This window comes from Planococcus citri, chromosome 1 (genome assembly GCF_950023065.1).
Source record: "Planococcus citri chromosome 1, ihPlaCitr1.1, whole genome shotgun sequence".
Classification (NCBI taxonomy): Eukaryota; Metazoa; Arthropoda; class Insecta; order Hemiptera; family Pseudococcidae; genus Planococcus; species Planococcus citri.
In genome coordinates, this window is record NC_088677.1 from 35,262,902 (window position 1) to 35,276,510 (window position 13,609).

At 33.2% G+C, this 13,609-nt stretch overlaps 2 protein-coding genes across 2 annotated transcripts; both read right to left on the reverse strand.

Annotated features, from left to right (window-relative positions):
* Nucleotides 1–491: 491 nt before the first annotated feature.
* On the reverse strand, nucleotides 492–6,421 carry LOC135831634 (major facilitator superfamily domain-containing protein 6-like). Its single transcript, XM_065344273.1, has 12 exons — nucleotides 5,930–6,421; nucleotides 5,278–5,611; nucleotides 4,673–5,200; nucleotides 4,353–4,508; nucleotides 4,146–4,259; nucleotides 3,909–4,005; nucleotides 3,665–3,826; nucleotides 2,869–2,999; nucleotides 2,628–2,784; nucleotides 2,389–2,501; nucleotides 2,179–2,285; nucleotides 492–2,100 (listed from the first exon to the last, which is right to left on the reverse strand). Exons 1-12 carry the CDS (start codon nucleotides 6,259–6,261, stop codon nucleotides 2,097–2,099), a joined length of 2,235 nt encoding a protein of 744 aa, XP_065200345.1. The 5' UTR covers nucleotides 6,262–6,421; the 3' UTR covers nucleotides 492–2,096.
* A 5,466-nt stretch (nucleotides 6,422–11,887) lies between these two features.
* Nucleotides 11,888–13,501, reverse strand: LOC135834629 (uncharacterized). Its single transcript, XM_065348569.1, has 2 exons — nucleotides 13,114–13,501; nucleotides 11,888–13,032 (listed from the first exon to the last, which is right to left on the reverse strand). Exons 1-2 carry the CDS (start codon nucleotides 13,145–13,147, stop codon nucleotides 11,888–11,890), a joined length of 1,179 nt encoding a protein of 392 aa, XP_065204641.1. The 5' UTR covers nucleotides 13,148–13,501.
* Between the last annotated feature and the right edge of the window lie 108 nt (nucleotides 13,502–13,609).

The window sequence follows — 13,609 nt, forward strand, 5'->3', positions numbered from 1 at the left end:
CAAATAATACAAAACTATTTATCAATAAATGTGAGTAATTCGTTTATAGTTCATTAAATTGTTCTACGATATGATTGTCTTTCACTACCTATAACCATACTATAAGATTGACCCTTCGGCATACAATCAAATAAACGCAGAGGCCTATGAACTTCATGTTCAATGCGCGTATTTCAAATCATATCCGATTATGTAATGTTTCAAATTTTACAAAAAAAAAAAAATTGAAAAAGAATGCCTATTTTGATTGCAGTGTTTGCATCATCGGCTTCAATATAAAAATCTATTCGGGATTTTTTATTTGTAAACACAGTTTCATGATGTCATATTTCTGCGTATAATGTTCTCATTTTGTTTTCCTTCATTTTTTCCAGGTTCAACCGAAGGATAAGCTGCCGAAAACTGTATGTCAATGTTGCGCTGATAACATAATTCAACAGTATAATTTCATTATAACCGTGAAAAAACGAAGAGAATTTTTTCAGCAATACCAAAACAAAAAGCTGCCAATCAACGATCTGTTGAGTATGCGATAGGCTACAAGGCTACCATATGATGATATGCGGAGTAGCCTAAAATCATGGCTTATGTACGTTAGAGAAAGTAATGATAATTATTAAATGTTTTATACTTCTGGTTTAAGTATACGAGATCGTTTGATGAGCGCGCTTAGTACACGGTTTTCGATTTTCTTTATCTTGTGAACACTCGATTTGTTAATTTGGCAAAATTCGGCGCATGAATTTATTTTTATTTTAGTCATTTTTTTTTCATTTTTGTATATTTTCCCGTAGTTGTTAAGCAAGATTATCATGATGTATTTTCGTTGTATATAAATTTTATATCAAGTTAAATTTATTCTCGTGTTTGTGTAAACGTTTAATCATGTTGATTTAATTATAAATTTTCTCAAAATATTACTGAATGCTGAATTGATGAGTTATATTTCATATTTTTTTGTTTTTGTTCATCCGCCTATCCGCCTATTATAAAACAGAAATGACCATAAAGATACGAACTTGAAAACAAAATTTTCAATTCGTGGCGCCCTGCGATAGGCAATCTGTCTAACACAGCTGTATTTTGGGCTGTGTGATGTTGCCTAATCAACTTACAATTAGTTGAAAAAATTTCGAAGTTATCTCGTAAGTATATTTCGTTATATATTTTCATAATTCGTGCCATTCTAATGTACAGTGTAAAAATTCAACAATTTAAAGCTATTACATAGTACATACATATAAATGTCAATTTCAACAATTTTTATTACAAAATACATATAACTTCATTATGGCGGTTGGCGGATTCCGGATTCTTAGATATGTAAAAGATGCTCGTTACAAATATTTCAGTCAGTAAAATAGGCGAATTTTAAATTTTTATAACAATTGCCTAACAGCTAAATCTTTAAAATTCTTATTGTATGAACACATTATCTGTAATGTTCATTCTTACACCTACAAAACAGACATGGAAATTGAAAAAGTGAAAAGTAATAAGTGAAAGTAAATAGGAAGGCGAAAAAAAGGAGATAAGTAGCTAAAGAAAGGTAGATTATAATTCGATAAATTTGGAGTTTTAAAAAATATTTACACGATACATTAAATGTATAAAATGGAATTTTAGATACGTGAATTTTATCATTAGAAAATTCAGACTTTTATAAAAATAAATTTGTGTTTGTATACCCAATACAAAACGTAGTTGGTTACAGGTAACTTTTTCTTAGCATGATAATTAAATTTTTATTACAAATTAGTATTTACATAAAGAAAAACAAGTTTGCATTTTGCAAAAGATAAACCATTTTTTTAAAAAAAAGTAAGCGCTTGTTAAACTTAGGTAGGTACTCATTACACAAACAACACAGGTCTTTTATATTGTACGCATTCTCTCTAATTATAGGTAAACTAATCTTGACTAGACAAAAAAACACAACATGAAATTTATAAATAGGAGTATCCATGAGGAATAAACTTAAACAATATAACGAAATAGAATTACTGATATGTTTAATTTTAAAATGTATCTCAAAAAAATTCAAAGGAATGTTATAACCGCAGATCAAATAAGTATTGACCTTCGCATTATTTTTTTTACCTGTAAATCATCAATTAATCATAGAATCACTCTCAAATCTCAATACCATGAATTTATCAAAATGGAAAATGGATTTACCAGTCATATGCTTTAATGATATTATGGGGTTGTTGTATATGAATACTGGTGAGAGGTTGTTTTTCCATCCATTCATCGTTCATTTTATCATTCATTTGCGACATACTCTAAGAAACGAAAACAGTGATGGAATAAATAATAAATAGGTAGGCTAATATTCACAAACACACAGCAAAATGGATTTTATTCAAAGAGCACAACTTTACTTACTTCGTAATTTTTGGCAATATTCAAAATATTTGTTTCTGTTTCATGCGAGTAAGTTTGATTAGATTGATGATTCAAGTCACTCTCTTGTAAAAATGGATTTTTCGAACCTCGACCTGTAGTGAAATGGGTTAAATTGGTAGGAAGGTAGACTTGCATAAAAATGTTGAGTAGGTATTTAAATTTTGGCTCACATCAGCTCACATAAGAATTTAGACATTCAAAAACACAAAGTGACAAACCTGAATTTGGATGCAAATTATTCGATGGTGTATTATTCGTAGTACCATAACTTTGTCCTTCGCTGGTTAAATCTTGCAATTTAGAGCTTGACAATACGCGAGGTATAGGATTACTAGGAACTCCATGAGGGGCTAGATGAATACTCTCCTCCATGACCTAAATTTGGACACAAGATTCATGGTGTAAAAATATCCTATTTACATATTTATTTTTATTCCCCGATGAAAAAATGTAATTTACCTGATGTGGGTCTTCACTCATGGGTAAATCTGAGACGAACCCTGTATCTTTTCTGTAGAAATTAATGAATATGAATGCAGCAAGCACCAGAGCACAGAAAATACCATAACCTCGGAAAGTTGCAGGAGAACCTGTAGTTTATTAAATAATTAATTCTGCTAGCGCTAATAAAAGTATATTCATGTACCTATCAATCATACTAATTTAGTAGGATTTCAAGACAAAAAAAAACAAAAATTTCATTCTGCTAAAGAAATTTTGATACTAGAATTTTCAGCATTTGATGAAGGAAGTCTGAATTTGCACAAGGAAAATTTGAAAAATAAACTTTGGTTTCCGTGTTTCAATTTTGGGTTGTAAATTGAACAACTCTTTTCGGATAATTCCCCTCATTCGTTTTAAAATTTGAATTGGTCTTCATTTTTTTTTCTTCAAATTTTCAAATTTTTTGTAAGTACATAATATACCTAGGTACTCCAATTGTGTCCAGCAGTCTTCCTAAACTACATAAAACCGTCATTAGTTGAAAAAAACGCTGACCAAAGTTTCTCCTTCTCAGTATATTTTTGCACTCTCTCCGAATAAAAAAAAAAACATATAAAAGTGGAACACCTTCACATCCCATAGGCATTTTTTAAATCTTTGAAGCATAATATAGGAAAAGACCACATGCGAGATGTTTTATAGCATTTTCTGACTGTCATGTCACATTTCACAATCTTATCAATTTTTCAGTAGAAAAATTGTTCAAAAAGCAAATGACCTTGTCCTAATACATATTTATATGAGCGCATACCATAGCTTCTGACGAAAAATCCTCCAATTATTGCTCCACAACCACGACCTAATCCATGATGTAATCCTTGTAGCACACCCTGAGCTGAATTTCGTAATTCAGGAGGTGTATTGTGAGCTATGTATGAACAACAAGCAGCCCAAACAGCAGCATGAGTTATACCTATTTTATTGACAAATGAGATTAGTTTATAGGTACTATTTATTACTCTTTTTTTTTTGGAGAGAATCTATTCTATTATTACCTTGCATTAATTCAAATGGTAAAACAAGCCATGGTTTTGTCAGCATTGCTACATATAAAAATCTGATTACATTGCCAAATAAACCCAGACAGAGAACCTGTAATAAAAGTTTTATGAATGCAGGAGTAGGTACGTGTAGGTGAAAAAATTTGTTCTCAGCAATGATTACAGATAGGTAAGTTAAGACCTATCCAACCCATTTAGAATACACCAGCAGTAACAATTAAACAGACTTACTTTGATATGTCCAAAGTGTCGTATCAATTTAAAACTCCAAAAATAAGCCAGGATTTCAGAAATGTGGTTAATGATTGAAGCCAATCCAAAAAGTGTAGGAGTACCACCAGCTTCCTGATTACATAGGTACATACATTTTTTTGTTTATTAGAACACAAAATCCAAGTCTTCCCCGTGTTCTTCAAAAATCATATTCAATTGAATTACTTGTAAATGCCAAAAGAGAAACGTGAATATTAATCCAATTCCGAAGCCCATGAGCCATGCCACGAATAAAAAGGACGCATATTTCAGATTTCCAAAGTGTTTCAAAACAGTCATCCATTCCGGCATTTCCCTCGTAGTTTGAGCGAACATTTTTGTCTGTAAAAATGAAAAATTTCCAGTTTTAATTTACAATACCTAGCTACAAGTTTTCATCCGATGTAGATATAGGCTCAATGTACCTAATACATACTATAGATAGGTATGCAAAAAGTCTTTGGAAATTACATAGAAATAGGGAACATTTGCTAAAAATTACCAACCTTTCCAACACTAGGCTGTGTCTGACCATCTTCACCTTCTATCCGAGGAATTGGTTGTCTTCTTTGACCAGATCCTCCTGAGGGGTGTGATGCCAACGAAGGTAAATTCAACTGCCTGGCAACTTCTTGCTCCAAAGCATCATCTTCATCTTGGGAAAGCGGTTGTTTCTGTGGCTCTTTCGTTTCAGGCGGATCTTCATAACGGAAAGTGATTTGAGTAGCTGAGATTAAAGCTCCTCCCATCAGGACAGAGAATGCGAAGAAACAGGTGCGGTAATTTTTTTCTCGTTCACCAGGCAAACCACAAGGGTGATTTGTAAAAGCAGTTGATCGATCCAAAGCAATACCCAAAAAGAACATCGACAAGCCCCAGCCAACAGACCCAAACATACGCTGATGACCATAACGATCAGCATCCTCGCCAAGGAGAGTAATTACCGCAGAATCCACAAGCGTGATGGCCGGAGCACTGAAGAATTCGCCGATGATAATCAAAAGTAACATGAGGAAAAATGATTTTTGAACGTCCTGGAAAATATTGGTTTCTGTACAGTAAAATATTGCTGATGGGCGTTTGTACGTTGGATTTCTTGTTAGGTACCTACTTCAGTTTTATACACCACAGATGAATACAGAGGTGAAACTAAATTTTCTGCATTTGGATTTGTCGTATCTATTACTTTCAGAGGTGATTTTCCAACATCTGCTTGGGCGAGGGAAACACTCGATGGAGTTGTATCATTCGGGTCTGTTGTTGGTAAAACTTTATCCTTTGACGGATCGTTGAACAAAAACGTGGTGCTAGGAAGTTCCAATTTCACTTTATTGCCATATTGTTTGATACAATTACGAGCGGGAGGTTGAAGATATCCGATGGGCAATGTGAATAAAATCCAACAAGATAATGAAGCCAGCAACAAAGTTTTTCCTTTTTTCCATCTAAAACAAGAACATTTTTTCTTCAGTAAGTAAGAAATATCAAGTAGGTACCTAGGTACTGGATTTTTTTTTGTGAACTTAATTTCATTTATTTCTTAAACTTATCAGAAAATTGGATCATTTTTAACGCGCATTTCTCAGAAATTAAAAAATTAATTTGGTTTACATTTCCATATTTGGGATTTATTGGTATAGGTAGGTGCACATAATGTACTTCGCTCAGTAATGTATTCGTCTACAGCCATATAGGTAGTACCAATACTTATTCTACATATATATTCGCTCAATTACAAAAACAAAAATTGCTCAAATTCTCACCTATCAGCATAACTGCCCCAAAAAGGTGCCGATAAAAACTCAACGAAAGGTCTGCAACCAATCAACATTCCACACTGACTCGGATCCATTCCCAGTTGTTTGAAGTACACTCCCATAAGTGGAAATAAGGATCCAAAGGCCGAGTAGAAGAAGAAATAAAACAATTTTACCACAATCAATTCTTGGTTCTCATCTCCGAATAATAATTCTAAAATATCCGATCTTCCTCTGATCTTATGTGTGGATTCTTTCGGCTCCGGATATTCCGTTGGGTCAACTTCTCCCAAAGCATTTGGATCGACCCGAGGCCTGGGGTTGGCTGGCTGCTGCATCCCTGGCTGTAGATTTTAATAAGTTAACAATCCATCAGAAAACCTGGACAATTTAAAATTCACCCTGCGTTTGAACTAAAAAAATGAAAGTTATAAGCACATGAATGTGTAAAGAAAAAAATCAGTTTGTTTGACCCAGATGCATCGCGTACAAAAAATCAATATTCTTGCGCCTGACTTACTTCAGTGAGGCTAGCAGCGGTGTTTGATGTACAGAATGGAAGGAACTTAATTTTCACCAAAATAGCTCTGCTTTTGACGTGGGAACTCGTGGCAGTGGCTATTTATCACCGATTTACTTTGTTTTGCAAGTTGTACAAAAAGTTTTTAAAAAATTCTATGTTTGAAAACAAAACGTATGGTACATAGGTAGGTAGTACTTATCTAAATTTTTGAAAAAATTCTATGTCACGTACCTACCTAAATCGATCAAAAACTGTTCTCTTACAAAATAGTCTGTCTGTAAAATTGAAAGTAGGTATGTACTTAGTTCCTATGGGATAGGCTAATGAAGTTTTCAATTTGTTCTTGTACTATTGCTACATCAATAATTTGAAAAATAGGCAATTTCACTGAATATTCAACTTTTTTCTGGCGGTCTTAAAAAATTACGCAATAATTCGCCAGCAAAGTCTACTAAATTTCAATTTCGGAAAATTTTGTGGCACTTGTAACAAATTTTCGTTTTTAAAACAATATAATTATTGATCATAACTTCTTCAGTTTTCAAGAGAGACGATATAATTATGTAGGTATACTTTTACTGAGAGAAACGCTACGGGCAGTTCTGAACTGGAATCTCCATGGATGTCGCTGGAGGCTTCAAAGCGTCTTAAAGCTACCTCCTCGACTCAACATGTTGAAATTGGAGGGCAGAATAAATTTCAGCTTCCCAACTTCATTTTATAAAATTTTGTGGAAATTTCAAGTTTCGAAAATATTTTGAAGGCTTCAGCACTGCTCAAAAACAGTTTGAAGCTATTTGGAATCGATTCGGCGGGTCGAAAATAGACTATATCCCATAATTTTAGCTTTCTGGGTTAATTTTGCAAAATTTTGATTTTTTTCTCATTTTCGACCCAAATTTGATTTTTGAAAATTCATCAAAAATCGAAAAATGCACTTCAACACCACCTGAAATTTTAGCTGCTGATATATTTTTGCATGTTCTGTTGATCCACTGATCGAGATCTTCCCGATTAAAAATTTTTTGTACAAATTTGGATAAGTACCTAGAGGTACATAGGTATAGGTAATAGGTATATACCATCTTTGTCAGAACCTCAGAAGCTAATATAAAAATCGATAATCTAAATTTCATAAATTTCAACTTGAGTAAAATTTTCTCAAAGTTTCATAAAATTCTCCAAAACTGAAGTATTGTTGACTTTGAACGTTAATAAATTATCTACCTACTTATACTCGTACCTAGTTACCTACCTATACCAAGTCTAATTTTCCAAAACTATAAATAAAAAAAGTTATTTGAACGAGCTATAGAACAAATTAAAAATTTTATTTGATTATTACTGCCTTTGTAGATGAACTAGGTATGTTCTGAGAGAATATTTTTCATTCGTCTTGAAAAGTTGTCATTAAAATTCACTTTTCAAAGATTATAAGACTTTTATCAACTTCAGCAACTGAAAATTTAATCCTGTCATAAGTTCGACAATTCAATTTGATTGAGGCGGGTGAATCGCAAATCCAATGAGAAGAGTTGAAAAGTGTTTTTACACCTTGAAAGATCTCATGTTTTTAAAAAAAATCCGAAATCGTCAATTTTGCTACAAATTACTCAGAACATCGTGTATCCCAAAAAGTCGACCCCCCGAATCGATTGAAATTGTTTTCGGACTGACCTGAAACCTCCAGCACAAGTTCACTTTCCTCCAGCAATTTAAAGTCGCTCACAACACTGTCCCAAAAACGACTGCAGGGTAATTCCATCTGATTCCATCCACTTGACGTTTATTTCCTAGTAGGTAGGTACCTACTTATCTTGTAAAAATGTGCTCTTGAGTCTGTCATGAATGATTGTGGGCCGTGGGGGTATGATGACTTTAGGAGGTAGAAGTACCTAGTTTTGAGAGAATTGTTCGCCAGATTGACAATAGGTGTCACATTTTCTTTAAAAATTTAACACGACGATTTTTAAACTAAAAAAAAGATACACTTTTTAACTCGTTACCTCAGATTTACAATTTATCGAACCTAATCGATTTGTAATGCCGAACGAGTAAGAGGATCAAATTTCCAGCAGTCGAAGTTTATTACAGCATCTTCTGGAGCAATTTAAAATTACCTAGAGAAAACTCAACTTTTTCAGGAGGATCCAGTGATCCAGAGGCTGGAAAATTAAGGCTTAATCGATTCGGAGGTCAACTTCAGTATTTAATATGTATAAGGTTTCAGATTTTATATCTCTGTTTGTTCTTCTTGTAGAAATATGAGTATACCTACTAGAACATTTCCACCATTTTCAAAAATTCGCCAAAAATCGAAAAATCGACTTCAACAGTTCAAAAGTTGATTCTGCGGTCTCGGAGTCTCGGTGACTTTTTCAGTAAGCCAAATTTCAGCTCGATCGAAGTTGGTAAGTTGTAAAATTCCCTTTGTTAAGAAAAAAAATCAGAAAAAACACACAATCCCACAATTTACTCGCTAAAAATTGATGGTTATTAAATTCATTTTTCGTAAATAATCAAATAAAATCAAAATATTGAGATGCGTATTTATCTATGGAATAGATATTGAAATTATATTTTTTTCGTTGATAAACATGTCAAAGTTTTAATCGAAAAATTCCAAATGGCTGGATGGACTTCATCTTTGCGTTTCGTAAACATAAATACCATTTTGGTATTCATTGTTTACAGCTTGAATTTTACGTTGGTGGTAAGTACTTATGTAAATGCCTTCTAAGAATAGCTTAAATCTTAACGATCGAAGTGTCAACTCTTGCAAATTACGTTTACCTGTTACAGATTGCAGCATTATTTGTTATTTACATAACTTTAAGCGAGCAAAGACAAAAAGATATAATTGACATTGCTGACATCAATTTTGAATTTTTAGTGTTCTTCAGCAAAGCATTGTTAATAATAGCAATAATCGTTGCATTGGTATCGTTACTCGGTTGCGTTGGAGTAGCTATCGATAATGACTACATGTTAATCGCAGTAAGTGAACCTACTTGAATAGGTACCCAATTCATAATTTCAAAATTCAAACTGTTGATGTTTTCGCTGAGATCTGCATCAAATGATCACTTTAGTTAGTTCGACCTCCTTGATCACTCAACGATGCTTAAAATTTTCTACCTATTATTTTTTACTTTTCCTTTACAGTACATCATCATCATAGGTATTTTGATGGCCGCTCAAATTTTCGTGAGCACGATTATCACTAACAGGTTGGTCACTTCTCAAAAAGATGTGGGAGAAAAAATTGTAAAGATTATCGGAGACGACAAACGCGAAAATTCTAAAAAATTTGATGGATTTCAAACAAAGGTAAGACGTGATGTTAAGTACGCATTAGACCAATATTTTTAAGTAGGTAGAATTAGGTGAATATTGTAATCGTAGCCGGTAGCTACCTATATTTTTACTAGCACGTATATTTATGATTTGCTTAAGCTAAATTCAATGAAATCTCCATTAAGATTCAAACAAATGATTTGAAAAAACGCCAACTGATCTACCTATTTTAATTGCAGTATCAATGTTGCGGTATTGACGGTTTCAATGATTGGTTAGACACGAATAAAGGCGGCATAGGATACATACCTGGAACATGCTGCAACAAGAAACCGAACGAAACTTGTGCACAAGACACAATGTTCGGCGTAAAAGGATGTAAAAAAATCATAATTGAAATAATCGGATCATTGTTGCAGAGCGCCATTTACGTAATTTTCTTCATTTTTTTCGTAGAGGTGAAATTTTATTCAACTTACCTATATGTACTTCCAATGTTTTTGGTTCCATTAGGTACTTTTATAAAACCTAACAATATGAATTCCTTAGGTCTTGTTGGCGGTCTGTAGCATTCTAGTAATCATGGACATTGGTCAGCCAAGCGAAGATAACACTTCAGACGAGATAGTCGTTGTTGCCTCCCTGAAAAAAAAACTTTCTCCTAATCGAGAAAACAGAAAATTCGAAGAAAGCATTGACACGCATGATTCACATCATGCACAACCGGAATCTATTCAAAGTCCGGTTGCAAAAATGGATGAAATAGATGGATTATACGACGAAGAAAAGATAATCCAAACAACTCAAGACGATGAACTGGAAGACGAAGAATCACATGAGGATGACATTGATACGGTAGAAAAAGGTAACAAAATTACTTCGAAGGAAAATGAAGACGATACTCACGACGATGAAGAAATAATTATCGGAGATTTATCTAAAGATGAAGTATCGGACGAAGAAAATTCAGAAGATGAGCCCCACGATGATGAAAGTGAAAAGGTCGAAGAAAGCCAAAATCCCCAGGTACAAACGAAGAAAGCAGCCGATGAGGAAATTTACCTAGAAGGAAATCTCGAAACAAAGGATCACCAAAAGGAGACCACTACTGAAAAACAAGCCAATAAAAAAAAGAAAGGAAAGACTAAATACATTAAAAAACGTAATACTAGTGTAAAAAAGAAAGCAGAAAGCACACCCCAGAGAGTAAAGACGGTTCCAATAAAGCAAGAAGAAAAAGACGAAGAGGAAGAAGAAGCAGAAGAAGAAGAGGAAGATGAAAGGCTAGCTACAGTGAATCAAACAAAACTTGAGGAAAATATTCACGTATCAAAATCTAAACGATTTGGTAAGAAAAAATACGGAGAAAAAAAAGTACAGAAGGAAAGAATTCGCGATAGAAGACGGTTCAAATAACGCTTATCGCGGTACCTACCTACCTCCTAACATGTCTTATTGTTTATAATATGTACTTGTACACGTAGATACTAATAGGTACCTAATTTAATGAATAACTCAGCTGTAAACTAAGGTGTTTTCATTATCAATAAAATTGTTTTGTTTTGTTATAAAATCTGGAAAAAATTGATATGAAGTAGGACACGAAGTATTTCAAATATAAGACTGAGCTTCGTTCTGATCATGGTAATGTACTTCTCGAATCTCGAAGTTGATGAAAAATAAAAAAATGTCAATGTATGCACATCTAGGTACCACGTCTATAGACAGACATAATTCTGAGCAAATGTACCTATCAGAACAATGAACGCTTGAAAAGTATGAAAGCAAAAAGAAGCCAATGTGATAGATATCGAAATTTATCAAGATACAGAAAATGCACTCTACAATAAGGTAAGACTAACTGATGTAAAAAGAACAAAGAAGTATAGATAGGTGATTACTACTTACACTAAAAATAAGAAATAACAACATCGCAATGATCGCATGAACAATACATGATTTTATGTATAACGGAGGAAAACATATAGTAGGTAATAAGTAGGTATCAGTAAAGTTTAAATACCAACAAAACGAGTATCAAATCATGGAAATTGCTAAAATTAAAGGATTAAAAATGAATAACTCAATTTAAAACGTAGAGATTTACCAAATACAATAAAATGTACCTACAAAAACTATTAAAATTACAAAAATAAACTTTTCTCGAAGCTGAATAAATCTTCATCATTTGAGAAACATAATTTCAATAAAGTATTACTACTCAGAGTATTCAAAATTATTTTCTTGAAGTAATTTTTGAAAAATTCTTTAGAAGCAATTTGTTTTCTCGTTTTGTTTTTTGCGACTTTCAAAACATCGCAAATAAAATAACTCGTCTCGTTCCATATCCACGAATGCAGAATTAAATTTACAATTTCGTAATCCTGAGAGCTTAAAGTATGACGTTTGAAAACTATCGAAACATCGTTCCAGATTATTTTCAATACATGCTCTTTCGTGTCGGCTATGATTAAATTTTTGAATATCAACGAGAATTGATTTTTGTCAATATATCCGTTTATTTTATGGCTCCATGCCCATAGTAAATCTTCATCCGAGTAATATAACCGCAAGCACCTCATTATTTCATTTGCGTGATTCAAAATGAAAATCATTTGCTGATTTTCGTCCAGATGTAACAAAATTAATTTCGCCAGTTGCGGCCACTTTTCCATTAGCAACATGGCGTTTTGGGCCGGATACTTCGAAAATTTGAAAAAATATTCTTTCGCGGTCCAATTATCGACGTCATTGTTCATGAACAACGATTTTTCAAACGAAGAAAATCTTGAAATTCGAATCTTATACAATTCGTTTCTATAAAAACAATACCAATAGTAAAACGTAGGATTGCTGGAAAAAGAGAAATTTTCGCAATTCAGAACATGTCTTTCCAACAGCCGTGGCATCATTTCTCTCATTTCCTCTTGTAAGCAAAATAATGCGGCGATCTTAAATTTTTCTAAATCACTCAACTCGTGACATTTGATCGTCATGTTTTTCGCGGTTTTTTCATAATTCAAAGTACCATTTTGATACCATACCATTATCAATTCTTCATCAACATTCTCCAAAATATCAGATGAAAGTATTTTCTTCAGATAATTGAACCATTTTTCTTTCTCTTCTGACATTTTTTTCACGCATTTATCAATAACATATTTTCCAGATGGATCAAATAGGTCGTTAAGGTTAAGGTCGTAGTGTTTCCAATCCCATGCAAGTACTGCAGCAACAACTGCTAATTCTTTTAATTTCGGCGCTGTTGTGATTGGAATGTGAAATAAACCTGATGAAAATAATTTTTTGATAAGTAAAGTACAAGATCGATGGGTGTCAAAGATGTTTTTATTATGAATAGCCTACTTACAATCGTTATGATGATAATATCCATTTGCCGCCATAGTAGGAAAAAATTTGAAAATCCAATCTCAAGCTTCGGAAAATTAGATACACAAATAAATTTAGGTACACAACAATGATGAACAATGAAAAAAATACTGAGCACTCGAAACAACATCACCTTCCCAAATTCCAGGCATGACAATCAAAATCTGCGACCACTGCGACCAGCGATCACATCAGTTCAATGAAGGGTGAGGGACGAGGAAAAAGGAAGATTAGGTAAACAAAGAACTCCACCAACTACAACATGCTCACAAAAATTTATGTACATTTATTTTTGAAACTCTGTCCTCTGTCGAAGTTACTAACTTACATCAGAATGTATGTAGGTGACGTGGTAGGTGGATGTTGGGGAATTACTCAGTATGTCAATTGTCAGTAATGCAATGAATTTGGTTTTGGTACTTTGTTGAAGTTTTCTAACCCAGACGGTTTTACGTTTGTCTTTATTCGAATTGAAA

Excerpts from the sequence above, each read along its gene's own strand:
- LOC135831634 (XM_065344273.1), bottom strand. The coding sequence starts at position 6,261 with ATGCAGCAGCCAGCCAACCCCAGGCCTCGGGTCGATCCAAATGCTTTG. Across the intron at positions 5,612-5,929 it reads TGGGGCAGTTATGCTGATAG|ATGGAAAAAAGGAAAAACTT; the intron begins GTGAGAATTTGA and ends TTCTTGTTTTAG. Across the intron at positions 5,201-5,277 it reads CTGTGGTGTATAAAACTGAA|GACGTTCAAAAATCATTTTT; the intron begins GTAGGTACCTAA and ends AATATTTTCCAG.
- LOC135834629 (XM_065348569.1), bottom strand. The coding sequence starts at position 13,147 with ATGGCGGCAAATGGATATTATCATCATAACGATT. Across the intron at positions 13,033-13,113 it reads ATATTATCATCATAACGATT|GTTTATTTCACATTCCAATC; the intron begins GTAAGTAGGCTA and ends TATTTTCATCAG.